This window comes from Pseudorca crassidens, chromosome 9, assembly GCF_039906515.1.
Source record: "Pseudorca crassidens isolate mPseCra1 chromosome 9, mPseCra1.hap1, whole genome shotgun sequence".
In the NCBI taxonomy this organism is placed as follows: Eukaryota; Metazoa; Chordata; class Mammalia; order Artiodactyla; family Delphinidae; genus Pseudorca; species Pseudorca crassidens.
This window is the reverse complement of record NC_090304.1, coordinates 8,031,106-8,047,122: the sequence shown is the minus strand read 5'-3', so window position 1 is coordinate 8,047,122 and position 16,017 is coordinate 8,031,106. Positions and strand designations below refer to the sequence as shown.

The 16,017-nt window shown below is 49.2% G+C and overlaps 1 protein-coding gene across 1 annotated transcript in view; it reads left to right on the top strand.

Annotated features, from left to right (window-relative positions):
* LOC137231041 (solute carrier family 22 member 11-like) overlaps positions 1–16,017 on the top strand; it is a 46,034-nt gene that overhangs the window by 6,460 nt on the left and 23,557 nt on the right. Inside the window, 4 exon segments of the mRNA XM_067751549.1 lie at positions 261–383; positions 2,257–2,372; positions 4,393–4,607; positions 6,298–6,406. Coding sequence (XP_067607650.1) covers positions 261–383; positions 2,257–2,372; positions 4,393–4,607; positions 6,298–6,406 — 563 coding nt within the window.

The window sequence follows — 16,017 nt, the reverse complement described above, 5'->3', positions numbered from 1 at the left end:
GGGAAGCCAGATGGGGTGCCAGGGAGTGGGGGCTGGTGAAGAGGGCGGCCAGGCATTGGGACTCATCTTTATTCTGAGACCATCAGGGACTCCCCAGCCTGGCATTAGTGGTGCAGAGGGAGAAGCGGCTGCCTTCTCCCCACTCCTGTTGCAGCTGGCAGGTCTGCTGCCCACCACCCCCTCCCCACATGACCTGGGGGCAGTGCCCAATCTACACGAAGAAAACAAAGACCCAGCCAAGCACCCGCTTCTTTAACCAGTGGCTGCTGGAATCCGCCCGACGGCTGATTATGGTGGGCAAAACAGATCGAGCGCTTCAGGAACTCAAAAAGGGGACCAAGATACATGGCCACAAGGAAGCCAAAAAGACACTGACTATAGAGGTGAGATGCTATTTGTGATACAGTGTGGGACATGACCCAGGGAAGGACATCCACGAATGTCTTATCACTATCACCAGCATCACCCCAATCTGCTCCAGCACCACCTCCATCAACACACCCACACCATCAAAACACCATCGATGTCACCGTCACTGTTGTCGCTTTTGCCATCTCTATCATCACCATCACCATAATCATCAACACCATTATCACCATAACATCACCATCAACCCCACCATCATCACCACCACCATCACCATCACTACCATCACCACCACTATTATCACCTCCATCACCACCATTACCACCACCATCACCACCTCCATCACCACCACCACCATCATCACCTCCATCACCACCACCACCATCACCACCTCCGTCACCACCATCACCACCACCATCACCACCTCCATCACCACCACCATCACCACCACCATCACCACCTCCATCACCACCACCACTATAACCACCACCATTATCATCACCATCACCACCACCATTATCACCACAACCATAATCATCATCACCATCATCACCACCATTATCACCACAACCATCACCATCATCACCTCCATCACCATCACCATCACCATTATCACCACCATCACGACCACCATCACCACCACCACCATCACCACCACCACCATCACCACCTCCATCACCACCACCACCATCACCACCACCATTATCATCACCATCATCACCACCATTATCACCATAATCATCATCACCATCATCACCACCATTATCACCACAACCATCACCATCATCACCTCCATCACCATCACCATCACCATTATCACCACCATTACCATGTCCACTACACCCACAATCACCACCACTGTCATCATTTCTACACAAACACCACTACCATCATTACCACCACCAATCATAATAATACCACTAATACCAACACCATCATCAACAGCATTACAACTCTGCATAGACCCCCCATCACTATTACCACCATCACCACCACCATCACCTCCACCGGCACACCATACAATTGACTTCACCATTATTATCACCATCACTACCAACACCATCATTAACATCACCATCAACATCTCTGCAAAGCATCACCAACACCACCACTATTACTATCACCACCACCTTCACCACCATCATTGCCGTCCTCATCACCACCATCCCCAACTCCACCACAGCCACCATCAACACCACCAATAACAACAATACAACCATTATCAACAATAGCACACCCACATCACCATCTCTATTATTCATCACCTTAATCCACATGTACTGCTCATTTACCTCACGGGGCTTCTCAGCATATTTGGGGAAACAGGATGTGCTTATCTGAAGGTACCTATTTCAAGGAAGTAGGTGTGGGAGGATGTGCAGACAGAGGCTAGAGGACACAGAGCTCCCTGGGGGCAGAAGGATCAGGGAAAGCTTCCAAGAGGAGGTGAGCTAGAGCTGACCGGGACTGAGCGGAGCACAGGGCAGGCCAGGCCCGGGGTGCAGGCAGAGACCGGATGGGTACTTGGGAGGATCCAATGGCTGGAGGGGGCGTGCACTGATGCCAGCCAAGAGGAGTGAAGAGGGATGGTAGGGCTTTGCGGGGTAACTGTCAAAACCTTCCTGCAGCCTGCAGCTCAGAGACTAGAGCTGGGACACAAGACCTGCTCCTTGGTTCTGAGTAGGGCGACTGGGTCTGCAGAAGATAGCTCAGCTAGGGGCCAGAGAGAACCCTTTCTGCCCTCAGGCCATCCGCTCCCCCAGGGCTCTCCAGTCTCCAGAGGCCAAGGCCAGGCTCTCCCTACCACTCTGCCCATCCGGACACCATTTCCGGCACGGTGGTGGGGCAGGGCCATGGCCCCAACGTTCACTGCCCCCGTCATTCCTGGAGGTACTGATGTCCAGCATGGAGGAGGACGTAGCCTCCGCGAAGTCCCGCCAGTCAGGGCTGGACCTGTTCCGTATAATCGCGCTCCTCTGGAGAAGCTGCAGATTGTTGGTAGCGAGGTATGCCATCCTGAGCATCCCTCCCGGGGCTAAGGAGGGCGGGGTGTCCAGTGGGGAAAGAGCCCCTGCAGGCCTCATGGGGTACATTTCTGGCCAGAACAGGCAGCCTAGCAGGTCGGGGAGACAGAGTACGTACAGATGTGATCGGGAGGCCAGCTTGTGCAGGAAGTCAGCTAGACGGCAGGGCTGGGCTGTGGTCCTGGGCAGGGTGCCAGGGTCAGGCTGAAGCCCAGGGCAGAGGCAGAGCCAGGTCCTCAGAGCCAAGGGACCAGCAACAGCTGGAAAGGATCACTGGGACTCACCCTGACAGCTGGACTCCTAGAGGGTGGCAGATAAGTTCATTTATACCCCACTTTACAGATGGGGAAAGAGAGGCTGGGAGAGGCAAGAAACTTGCCCAAGATGACAGAGCAGGCGTTTGAACCCAGGCTGAGCTACCTCCTCGTCCTGCTCTCTGACCCTCCAGCCCCACATTGAGCGTGGACTCCCCGTCCCGCCCCAGGAGGCCCCACCTCCCAGGGGTACCTGGGACCAGGAAAAGGCTCCTTAAGACAAATTCAGTTTAAGTGACTTCCAGAAGAGTGGATGGAAAAGTGAGGGTCAGGTTTGATTGGGCCTTGATCTTGAAATAAAACTCAAAATTAGGAAAACATCTATTTTATGCCGTATATAAGCACATATGGGTTATAACGGCAAATACGTGCTACACCTCAGACAGAGAATGCTTCTCTCTCTCTCTCTTTTATTTTTTTGCTTAAGTTTTTTTTTTTTTCCCCCTGATAAATTAGGAGTGCCCAGGGCCACTGAATGTCCAGCGCCATTCTTTTCAAAAACCATCAAGGCTTCCTCAATTCTCCCAGGGGCCACTCTGCACTCTTGTTATTCAAATCACAGGCTGTGAAGCGGCCACCCTCGTGGGTTTTCTTATTTCTGTTAACCCAGTTGTTACCGGCTAAGGCTCTAGATACCTACGGGTCAGCCGCTTTCAGCTCCAGCCTGGCCCTTGTCAAGTCACTTTCACAAACTTCAGGAAGCTCTGCGTTTCTGCAGGAATCGCAGCTTTTCTCTACCGTTGTTGGCCTGGTGGCAGTCAGGTGCTGCTGAAGGGGAGGGCTGCGAGAAGCAGGGATGGGGACAGACTGGAAAAGTGGTGGAGGATAATTTCCCACCATGGCCACTTGTGGAGCCAGATTCAATCTCCAAGGTGTAGAAATTCAGCTACTGTAAGTTCAGCTACTCAGGAGCCTGTGTCAGGGGGTCCCCTGGGAAGCCGACTTTGAGATGGAGGTCCATGAGCAGGCAGTTCACAGAGGGGGCTCTAGGGATCACCTCTCATGGAAGCAGAGAGGGGCCAGGGAGGGCAGGAAGCAGCAGGGGCAGGGGAGAAGTCGTGGTGATGCCGTCACAGCCAGGCCCCAGCCTGGGGACCTGGGAGCTGGGGTGACCCTTCTGAGTCATCTCTCTGGACCGTGTAGACCAGCCATGGGATGCTCTCCCCAGCTCGGGGGCAGAACTCCCAGGGCACTGAAGGGGGAAGGCCAGCATCCTCCACTGAGACCCCATTCTATTATCAATCCCATGTTTCAAGACAAAGAAACGCGTCCAGAGAGGGCCAGGCAGAGACTTGCCCAGGTCCATGGCTAGTAGAGTGGGATCCAGATCATGGTTCCCGGCCACGACTGGGAACAGGAAACAAAGCCAGAGGGTGCTAGAGCCTGGCGAAGGGGCAGGTCAGCGTGACCCACTGCCCCATCTGCCCAGACAGGGTCATGTTTTCCTGCTGGTTGGCGGAGAGGGAGCCTAAGAGGCAACGTCCAGCCCACCATGGCCGACACCCAAGGCCCACACGTGGAATGGATGGGGCCACCGCCCTCCCCACCCTTTCCTGGGACAACCTGACCCCGCGGAGGTGCATCCTGCCCTCACCAGGCTGCCCGGGGCTCGGGGCTGGTGGTGCCCTCCCGGTGCAGCCCCGGCGTAGATAATGGTGCAGGGACCTGACTTCTGATTCGCCCCACAGCTTGTCCCTCACCCTCTCCTACTATGGGCTAGTCCTCCTCCTGCAGAACCTGGGGAGCAGCGTCTTCTTCCTCCAGGTCCTCTTTGGAGCCACGGACTTCCGGGGCCGGATCACCACCACGCTCCAACTCAGGTTCTTTGGCCGCCACACAACCCTGCCCGGCTCCCTGGCTGTGGCTGGCCTCGCCATCCTGGCCAAAATGCTGGTCCCACAAGGTGCAGCCAGGGCAGCGGGAGGGAAGGCTGAGGGGCTGCCGGCCCGGGCGCCTGCTGGCCTGTCCACTGCACTGCGCCACCACCAGCCTTTTCCCCTCCCCCGGCCCCGAGGATGGGCAGGGGCCACTGCGCCCTGGCTCTGCCCAAGGCCATTATTGCCACAGCCCAACCAGCCCCCCACCCATTTTCCTGGGGAAACTGAGGCTCAGAGAGACGAAGCCAGGTGCCCAAGATCCCTCATTAGCAAGTGACAAAGCCAGGCCTGGACCAGACTTCAAGCCAGAGGCCAAGTCTGCAGGGGGAAGAAGGGTCTGGGAGGCTGAGAGGGGCTCCAAGTGAGGCAGGAGAGGCACCAGGCCGAGTGTATTTCTTCTTGTTAACTAAGCGAGAGGGGAGACTTCCCTGGTGGTCCAGTGGTTAGGACTCTGCACTTCCACTGCCGGGGACCCAGGTTTGATCCCTGGTTGGGGAGCTAAGATTCCCACATGACCAACAAAAAAAGCAGCAAAAGGGGGCTTCCCTGGTGGCTCAGTGGTTAAGAATCCGCCCACCAATGCAGGGGACACGGGTTCGAGCCCTCGTCCAGGAAGATCTCACATGCCGCGGAGCAACTAAGCCGCGCGCCACAACTACTGAAGCCCATGCGCCTAGAGCCCGTGCTCCACAACAAGAGAAGCCACCGCAATGAGAAGCCTGCATGCCGCAACTAGAGAAAGCCCGTGTGCAGCAACGAAGACCCAACACAGCCAAAAAATAAATAAATAAATAAATTTATATTTAAGAAATTAAAAACCTCATACTGCAGATACTATAAAATGTGGGTGCATTAATGATACAAAAAAATCTGTATTAAAAAAAAAAAGAAGCAGCAAGAGGCAGAGCACTGGGGAAGCTGGGATGGGCCCTGGTCTCACTCTCCTTTCTGGCTGAGGCTGTGAGGCCCCAGAAACCCTCTCCGTGTCTCATTTTATTGCGCAAGGTGGGTGACTGGGGGAGGGGCAGGGACAGGTGTCCCGTGGTGACAGCAAAGCCAGGAGGGAGGCAAGAGAGGACCAGCCGCTGGGAGGGGCGGGGTGAGGATGGAGAACCAGTCGGGAGCCCAAACTCTGAGTGAGATGCAGCGCTCTGAGAAAAACTCCAAAGACGAGCACTTGAGAATTTATGACTCTTCCCAACCACGTGCGGGAAGGGAAGTGAGGCCCAGGCCCACATTGGCTTGCGACCTGCACCCTGGCTTCCCAGCTAAGGCTCCCTGTGGAAGCACGGGCCCCACAGGCAGACTGAGGGGTGGTGGGAAGGCGTGGTGGGAAGGCTTCTGGGTAGCTGGGCACCCCAGGGCCCCTGCTGTGGGCCTGGGCCTGGCATGACCCTCTCCTTTGAGAGAAGAAGCACCCTCAGGGCCCAAGGAGCCCTGGCACTGTCACCCCTCGAGTGCCACCCGCAGCTGCCCCCAGGCTCACCCACCCCAGACCTGGCTGGGTTCTTGCCCTGCACCCCACCCCCAGCCCACCCACCAGGATGTCATCCTGCACTGCATCACCACCTGGCCCCGGGCAGCCTGGCACCGGGTCACACTGCCCGGGACCTGCTTTCAGTCCAAAGCAGCCTTGTGGGAGAACCCAGTCACTCTGCTCCAGGCTCCTGGGGACCCTCCCGAGCAGACCCCACCCTCACCCCTTCCTCTGCCTAGATCTGCAGACCCTGCATGTGATCTTGGCTGTGCTGGGAAAGGGATGTTTTGGCATCAGCTTAACCTGCATCATGGTCTACAAGCCGGAACTCTTCCCAACTTCACTGTGGTAGGCTGGGCTGCCGGCTGGGCCCAGGAGGGGCCGCCAGGCCTGGGGCGGGCGAGAAAGGGACCCCCCTGCGAGGGCCCATGGCGGGGGTAGAGAGAGGGGCTGGGCACCCAGGGACACACAGCAGAGGGAGAGGGGGACCCAGCGCCGATATGGAACCGAGCAGACGCCCTGGAGTCCTTCCCCCTAAGACACCTGCTCAGCCAGGGCCTCCGCAAACAGCCTCTCCCCAGGAGTCCAGGCTCGGAGGCAGCCCCACGGAGAGCCCTCGGGAGGCCTCTGGACTGGAAACCGCTTCGAGCCACACAGCTCTCTGCTCAGGTGAAATCTTATAAGAGCCCTGGTGAGGAGACCAAGAGCTACCCGGGGTAGTGGGGACTCTGCTTGCCTCCCACTGTCCCCTCCCTGCCCCAAGAGAGCCCCAGGTTACCTCCTCGGAACCCAGTGGTCTAGAGTTAGGCCACCCCTGCATTGGACAGTTGGGTAGACTGAGGCTTAGGGTGGCCAAGGATTTAGTTGAGGAGCAGGGCTGGACCCCAGCCCCCAGAGGCCTGGCCCAGCCTCACCCACGGTGCTCACTCACTCACTTGTCCACTCTTTCTTTTTTTTTTGACACACATTTATTGATTTTGTTGACTGGGAGCTCCGTGGCCTAGCGGAGACAAGCCTCCAAATTACCTGAGACCAGGGAGAATAGGGTGGGCCCTAGAGAGTTCCCGTGAAGGACTCTGGATGTTCCCAGGAGGCAGAGACCCTTTGGATGGGAAAATCTAGGTGGGCTCAATGGAGGAGGTGGGGTTGGAAGAGCCCTTGAGGAGGGCGACTCCAGCAGCCCAGCTTTCCCTCCCCTGACCCAGCCAAGTGGCCCCTCTGAAGTGGCAGTTGTGACAGGGTCCCAGCCCTCCTCTCTACCCACAGGATGACAGCAGAAGTCTTCCTGCATTCAGCAGGTCAGCGGGGGTCCCCCTCCTACGGTGTCATCCCCATCGTTTCCCACCTCTTTGTCCTCTTCCTCCTGGAGACCTGGGGACTTCCACTCCCTGACACCATCCAGGCCCTGGAGAGACAGTGAGTGACCCGTGGCCACCCTGGGAGTGATGCAGCTGTGTGGGGCTGCAGATACGGTGGCAGGTCCACCACAGCCCGGAGACAGGAGAGCCCAAGGGTCAGAGACGTCCCGGGCAGAGAGGTCAGGAACAGGGCCGGGCTGGTCATCATGACGACACCCGCAGCTCGGGCTTGTTCAGTGCCCAGAGCATTCCCGACACCATGCTCAGGGCAGCATGTTTCTGAAACCGTTTAATCTTTACAACAACCCTGCTAGGAAGATACTACTGCTCTCCCTGTTTACAAGAGGCTCAGAGAGATGAAGTGACTTATTTGAGGCCTCACGGGTAGAAGGTGATTGTACCTTAGACAGGAAAATGTACTGGTCAAGAGCCCGGCTCTGCAACCAGACTGCCCAAGATTGAATCCCTGCCTACGCAGGCAAGCGTCTTCCCTCTCTCATCAAACTGACACAAGAAGAAAAAGAGATCCTCAACAGTTCTCCTTAAGGCTTCCTGCAAAGGAGCCCAGGCCCAGACAGATTATCAGGTGTCTTCCCTCGGGCCCTGCAGGAAAAAAGCCATGCTATTCTCATGTATGTTCTTTGAGAGAATAGGAATGAAGGAATGCTCCTCGACTTTCTTTTATAGCCAGAATCACCTCTAAGTTTCCACTTCCTCATTGGTAAAACAGGTGTTGAAAAAAAACAGTGTAGCTCAAAGAGTTGTATTTGGGTTTAAGTGAGTAATTATATGAGAGCACGAAGGACAGTGCCTGGCCCACAGCACGTGCTCCGTAAGTGTGGCTGCTGTGTCTCGGGCGAGAGGGTTCGTAGGCAGCCCTCCTTGCTAAACAAGAGCCAGGATCGTGATCATAGTAATGATAACAGTGGGGGCTTAGTGAGCCCTTATTGTTTTAATACAGCATCTGATTTGACCCATGCAACAAGCGCACAAGGTGCTGTTCTGTCCAATTTCACTGTCAAGGAAATGGAGACACAGAGAGGTTATGCAAGTTGCCTAAAGACACCCAGCTAAGAGACAGGAAAGCTAAGACTTAATTTACTCTTTCACTTAATTCATTTTTGTTGTGTATCTACTACATGTCAGGGACTGTCCCATGCTTTGGGTAACAGCCGTAAATAAAACCCTCATCTCATAGAGCTTACATTCCCATAAGACTTGACCCCCGTTTCTGCCCTCCAAGCCTCAGAGCTGTAGCCATCACGGCACACAACTGCTTTCCCTTTTCATTATTCTAGGAGGACAGCAGCAGTCAGGGGCAGCCAGGAGAGGTGGTCATTACAGAAACCACCTGGTTCTAGAAATTCTGCCTGCGGGAGCCCCTTGGGCCAAAGATCCCTCTGGTGGGAATTGCCTCTTCTGTGATCAGAGGGTGGAAGCAATTTGGGCAGCCTTGAGGGTTTGGTGTGTCTGAGCTGGCAGCACAGCTGTGTGCTGAGGCTGAAGGCCACATCACCACTCACTTCTGCTCCCCCTGCCCCTCCAGACTCCACCCACCTCAGCATCGCAGGACGCCCCCGGCAGACAGACACGCCCAGCCTGGCTGCCCCCAGGTCCACTTGGTTAACACAGTGGTTCTCTCCCTTCCCTGCCAGGATTCGTCTTCACACCTTCACTCAGCCACCCACTTCTTCTCACTTCTCAGAACATGGTGCTGCAGGTTTCTCACCTTCCAGCTTCCAGAGTGGATCATAGGGCAGGGTCCAGACAGACCTGAGCTCCAGTCTTTCCTCTGCCACTCACAGAGTCTTCATCAGTACAATGGGACTCATGGAATCTACCTCCCAGGGTGGGTGACAAGGTAAGCAGATCTTAGCACAGACCAGATTCCAACAAGTACAAGCTGCTACCAGAGCTGCCAGGAACAGGCAACCAGGTGTGCCTTGCCCCCGGGCACCAGCAGACGAGGCACATGGAGCTGAAACCCAGCCCAGGCTGCACCAACTCAGCCACTTACCCTAATAGAGGCTGGATTCATTCCAAGCAAGGGGCTGTTTTAGTCACTTCCTGTTTACCCCCATTGGTGAGGGAGGCCTCCTGCCCTGTGGTTATGTGGCTTTAGGGAAGGCCCAACCTAACACTGCACAGATAAGACGGACAGCAGTTTACTAATCACGTAAACTCACAGCCAAGGGAGGTCGACACTGTGTTCCACGCAGGCTCACATGGGTTGCACTCAGGAGAAGAGAGAACCACCAAAGGCTGTGGGAGGTGGCCTTCGTGGTATCGAGAAGGTGGCAGGGGGACCCCTGGTTCCACAGGACCGTGTGATTGGCTTGCTTGAATCATTCCACAGGTTGGCAGGGAGCCGACCCCCACCTCTCAGGGATGACAGGAACAGTGCTGGCCCCCCCCAACCCCCATGAGAATTGTTGTTGGCTGGGGGACCTTACCCACAGGAGCAGAGTGGGGAAGGGGACCTGCAGATAAACCACAGAGACCCTCCCGGTTTCACTAGATGTCAAGGCAGCACAGACTATTAGGCCTTAATTTTAGGCCTTATGCTTCAGGGCCACCCTTCTGTGTGTCTATCTTGAGGGGTCACCTTTTCCTAATTCATGCAGACCCTCCCTATACAAGCAACAGCCCAGGCTGTTAAAACGAGGGGATCATTGAGGCTGATCACCTATTTTAAAGGTAAGGAAACTAAAGCCCAGAGAGGTGAAGTGACATGCTCAGAGTCACACCGCCTAACCCTGCCTGACTCCCAGTCCAGGCCTCTTTCCCGAACACCCGGCTCCCCGCCCTCACCTGTACCCCTCTGTGCTCTGATATCTGCAGCACTGTCACAAAGTTACACCCTTCCCTGGAGATCCAGATGCTTTAGACAACTCCCCACTCTCCTTGGACAACTCAGAGAAACCTCAAACCCCAGTTCCCCATCCCATTTCCCCTCTTTCACATCTGATGCACACCAGACCAATCAAACCCAATTCAAATCAAATTCCCTGTGGCTCTGGTGGCTCACGGTAAAGATCATACCTCCCCCACCAACGAGCCCCTATGGGTCCCCAGCCTTACTTCACATGTAATAAATTTAAAAGGATTCAAATCACACAAAGTATGTCCTTGGATGGTCATGGAATTAAATTAGAAATCAGTAACAGAGGCATATCTAGAAAACCTGTTCAAACTGAAAAACATACTTCTAAATAACCATGGGTCAAAGAAGAAATCACAAAGGAAATTAGAAAATATTTTGAGCTGGATGAAAAAAAATTTAAATCATGTGTCAGAATTTGTGGTGTGAAGATAAAGCAGTGATTAGAGGAAATTTTATATAGTTCAGGGCTCACATTAGAAAGGAAGAAAGTGAGAGAGCAGACAGCAGAAGCAAGAAGAACTACAATTCTGCAGCCTGTGGAAGGAAAACCACATTCACAGAAAGATAGACAAGATGAAAAGGCAGAGGGCTATGTACCAGATGAAGGAACAAGTTAAAACCCCAGAAAAACAACTAAATGAAGGGGAGATAGGCAACCTTCCAGAAAAAGAATTCAGAATAATGATAATGAAGATGATCCAGGACCTCGGAAAAAGAATGGAGGCCAAGATCAAGAAGATGCAAGACATGTTTAACAAAGACCTAGAAGAATTAAAGAACAAACAAACAGAGATGAACAATACAATAACTGAAATAAAAAATACATTAGAAGGAATCAATAGTAGAATAACTGAGGCAGAAGAACGGATAAGTGACCTAGAAGACAGAATGGTGGAATTCACTGCCACAGAAGAAAATAAAGCAAAAAGAATGATGAGAAATGAAGATGGCCTAAGAGACCTCTGGGAAAACATTAAACACAACAACATTCACATTATAGGGGTCCAAAAAGGAGAAGAGAGAGAGAAAGGACCTGAGAAAACATTTCAAGAGATTATAGTCGAAAATTCCCTAACATGGGAAAGGAAATAGCCTCCCAAATCCAGGAAGTGCAGAGAGTCCCAGGCAGGATAAACTCAAGGAGAAAAATGCTGAGACACATAGTACTCAAACTGACAAAAATTAAAGACAAAGAAAAATTATTGAAAGCAACAAGGGGAAAATGACAAATAACATACAAGGGAACTCCCATAAGGTTAACAGCTGTTTTCTCAACAGAAACTCTACAAGCTAGAAAGGAGTGGTACGATATACTTTAAGTGATGAAAAGGGAGAAGCTACAACCAAGATTACTCTACCCAGCAAGGATCTCATTCAGATTTGACAGAGAAATCAAAAGCTTTACAGACAAGCAAAAGCTAAGAGAATTCAGCACCACCAAACCAGCTCTACAACAAATGCTAAAGGAACTTCTCTAAGTGGGAAACACAAGAGAAGAAAAGGACCTACAAAAACAAACCCATAACAATTAAGAAAATGGTAATAGGAACATACATATCGATAATTACCTTAAACGTGAATGGGTTAAATGCTCCAACCAAAAGACACAGGCTCGCTGAATGGTTACAAAAAAAAGACCCATATATATGCTGTCTACAAGAGACCCACTTCAGACCTAGGGACACATACAGACTGAAAGTGAGGGGATGGAAAAAGATATTCCATGCAAATGAAAATCAAAAGAAAGCTGGAGTAGCAATACTCATATCAGATAAAATAGACTTTAAAATAAAGAATGTTACAAGAGACAAGGAAGGACACTACATAATGATCAAGGGATCAATCCAAGAAGAAGTTATAACAATTGTAAATATATATGCACCCAACACAGGAGCACCGCAATACAAATGGCAACTGCTAACAGCTATAAAAGAGGAAATCGACAGTAACACAATAATAGTGGGGAACTTTAACACCTCACTTACACCAGTGGACAGATCATCCAGGCAGAAAATTAATAAGAAAATACAAGCTTTAGGGATTCCCTGGTGGCGCAGTGGTTGAGAGTCTGCCTGCCAATGCAGGGGACACTGGTTCGTGCCCCGGTCCGGGAAGATCCCACATGCCACGGAGTGGCTGGGCCCGTGAGCCATGGCCGCTGAACCTGCGCATCCGGAGCCTGTGCTCTGCAACGGGAGAGGCCACAACAGTGAGAGGCCCGCGTAACGCAAAAAAAAAAAAAAAAAAAAAAGAAAATACAAGCTTTAAATGACACAATAGACCAGATAGATTTAATTGATATTTATAGGACATTCCATCCCCAAACAGCAGATTACACTTTCTTCTCAAGTGCACATGGAACATTCTCCAGGATAAATCACATCTTGGGTCACAAATCATGTCTTGGTAAATTTAAGAAAACTGAAATCACAGCAAGCCTCTTTTCCGACCACAATGCTAAGAGATTAGAAATCAATTACAGGGAAAAAAACTTAAAAAGCACAAACACATGGAGGCTAAACAATGCATTACTAAATAACCAAGAGATCACTGAAGCAATCAAAGAAGAAATAAAAAAATACCTAGAGACAAATGACAACGAAAACATGATGATCCAAAACCTATAGGATGCAGCAAAAACAGTTCTAAGAGGGAAGTTTATAGCTATACAAGCCTACCTCAAGAAACAAGAAAAAATCTCAAATAAGCAATCTAACCTTACACCTAAAGGAACTACAGAAAGGAGAACAAACAAAACCCAAAGTTAGCAGAAGCAAAGAAATCATAAAGATCAGAGTGGAAATAAATGAAATAGAAACAAAGAAAACAATAGCAAAGATCAATAAAACTAAAAGCTGGTTCTTTGAGAAGATAAACAAAATTGATAAACCTTTATCCAGACTTATCAAGAAAAAGAGGGAGAGGACTCAAATCAATAAAATTAGAAATGAAAAAGGAGAAGTTAGAACAGAAATACAAAGTATCATAAGAGACCTCTACAAGCAACTCTATGCCAATAAAATGGACAACCTGGAAGAAATGGACAAATTCTTAGAAAGGTATAACCTTCCAAGACTGAACCAGGAAGAAATAGAAAATATGAACAGACCCATCACAAGTAACGAAATTGAAACGGTGATTAAAAATCTTCCAACAAATAAAAGTCCAGGACCAGATGGCTTCACAGGTGAATTCTATCAAACATTTAGAGAAGAGCTAACACCCATCCTTCTCAAACTCTTCCAAAAATTTGCAGAGGAAGAAACACTCCCAAACTCATTCTATGAGGCCACCATCACCCTGATACCAAAACCAGACAAAGATACTACAAAAAACAAAAATTACAGAATATAGATGCAAAAATCCTCAAAAAATACTATCAAACAGAATCCAACAACACATTAAAAGGATAATACACCATGATCAAGTGGGATATATCCCAGGGATGCAAGGATTCTTTAATATATGCAAATCAATCAATGTGATACACCATATTAAAAAACTGAAGAATAAAAACCATATGATCATCTCAATAGATGCAGAAAAAGCTTTTGACAAAATTCAACACCCATTTATGATAAAAACTCTCCAGAAAGTGGCCATAGAGGGAACCTACCTCAACATAATAAAGGCCCTATACAACAAACCCACAGCAAACATCATTCTGAATGGTGAAAAACTGAAAGCATTTCCTCTAAGATCAGAAACAAGACAAGGATATCCACTCTCGCCACTATTATTCAACATAATTTTGGAAGTCCTAGCCACAGCAATCATAGGAGAAAAAGAAATAAAAAGAATACAAATTGGAAAAGAAGAAGTAAAACTCTCACTGTTTGCAGATGACATGATACTATACATAGAGAATCCTAAGGATGCCACCAGAAATCTACTAGAGCTAATCAATGAATTTGGTAAAGTTGCAGGATATAAAATTAATGCACAGAAATCTCTTGCATTCCTATACACTAACAAAGAAAGATCAGAAAGAGAAATTAAGGAAACAATCCCATTCACCTTTGCAACAAAAAGAATACAATACCTAGGAATAAACCTACCTAAGGAGGTAAAAGACCTGTACTCAGAAAACTATAAGACACTGATTAAAGAAATCAATGATGATACAGATGGAGAGATATACCATGTTCTTGGATTGGAAGAAACAATATTGTGAAAATGACTATACTACCCAAAGCAATCTACAGATTCAATGCAATCCCTATCAAATTACCAGTGGCATTTTTTACAGAACTAGAGCAAAAAAATCTTAAAATTTGTATGGAGACACAAAAGACCCCCAGTAGCCAAAGCAGTGTTGAGGGAAAAAAACGGAGCTGGAGGAATCAGACTCCCTGACTTCAGACTATACTTCAAAGCTACAGTAATTAAGACAATATGGTACTGGCACAAAAACAGAAACATAGATCAATGGAACAGGAGAGAAAGCCCAGAGATAAACCCACACACATATGGTCAACTAATCTATGACAAAGGAGGCAAGGATATACAATGGAGAAAAGACAGTCTCTTCAATAAGTGGTGCTGGGAAAGCTGGACAGCTACATGTAAAAGAATGAAATTAGAACACTCCCCAACACCATACACAAAAATAAAGTAAAAATGGATTAGAGACCTAAATGTAAGACCAGACACTATAAAACTCTTAGAGGAAAACATAGGAAGAACACTCTTTGACATAAATCACAGCAAGATCTTTGATCCACCTCCTAGAGTAATGGAAATAAAAACAAAAATAAACAAGTGGGACCTAATGAAACTTAACAGCTTTTGAAAGCAAAGGAAACTACAAACAAGATGAAAAGACAACCCTCAGAATAGGAGAAAATATTTGCAAATGAATCAACCAATAAAGGATTAATCTCCAAAATATATAAACAGCTTATACAGCTCAATAGTAAAAAAAACCAACAACCCAATCCAAAAATGGGCACAAGACCTAAATAGACATTTCTCCAAAGAAGACATACAGATGGCCAAGAAGAACATGAAAAGCTGCTCAACATCACTAATTTTTAGAGAAATGCAAATCAAAGCTACAATGAGGTATCACCTCACACCAGTTAGAATGGGCATCATCAGAAAATCTACAAACAACACATGCTGGAGAGGGTGTGGAGAAAAGGGAACCCTCTTGCACTGTTGGTGAGAATGGAAATTGATACAACCACTGTGGAGAACAGTATGGAGGTTCCTTAAAAAACTAAAAATAAAATTACCATATGACCCAGCAACCCCACTACTGGGCATATGCCCAGAGAAAACCATAATTCAAAAAGACACGTGCACCCCAATGTTCATTGCAGCACTATTCACAATAGTCAGATCATGGAAGCAACCTAAATGCCCATCGACAGACAAATGGATAAAGAAGTCGTGGTACATATATACAATGCAATATTACTCAGCCATAAAAAAGAACGAAGTTGGATCATTTGTAGAGACGTGGATGGATCTAGAGACTGTCACACAGAGTGAAGTAAGTCAGAAAGAGGAAAACAAATATCATATATTAACACATATATGTGGAACCTAGAAAAGTGATACAGATGAACCGGTTTGCAAGGCAGAAATAGAGACACAGATGTAGAGAACAAACGTATGGACACCAAGGGGGTAAAGTGGCAGGGTGGGGGGCGAGTGGGGTGGGATGAACTGGGAGATTGGGATTGACTTATATACACTAATATGTATAAAAT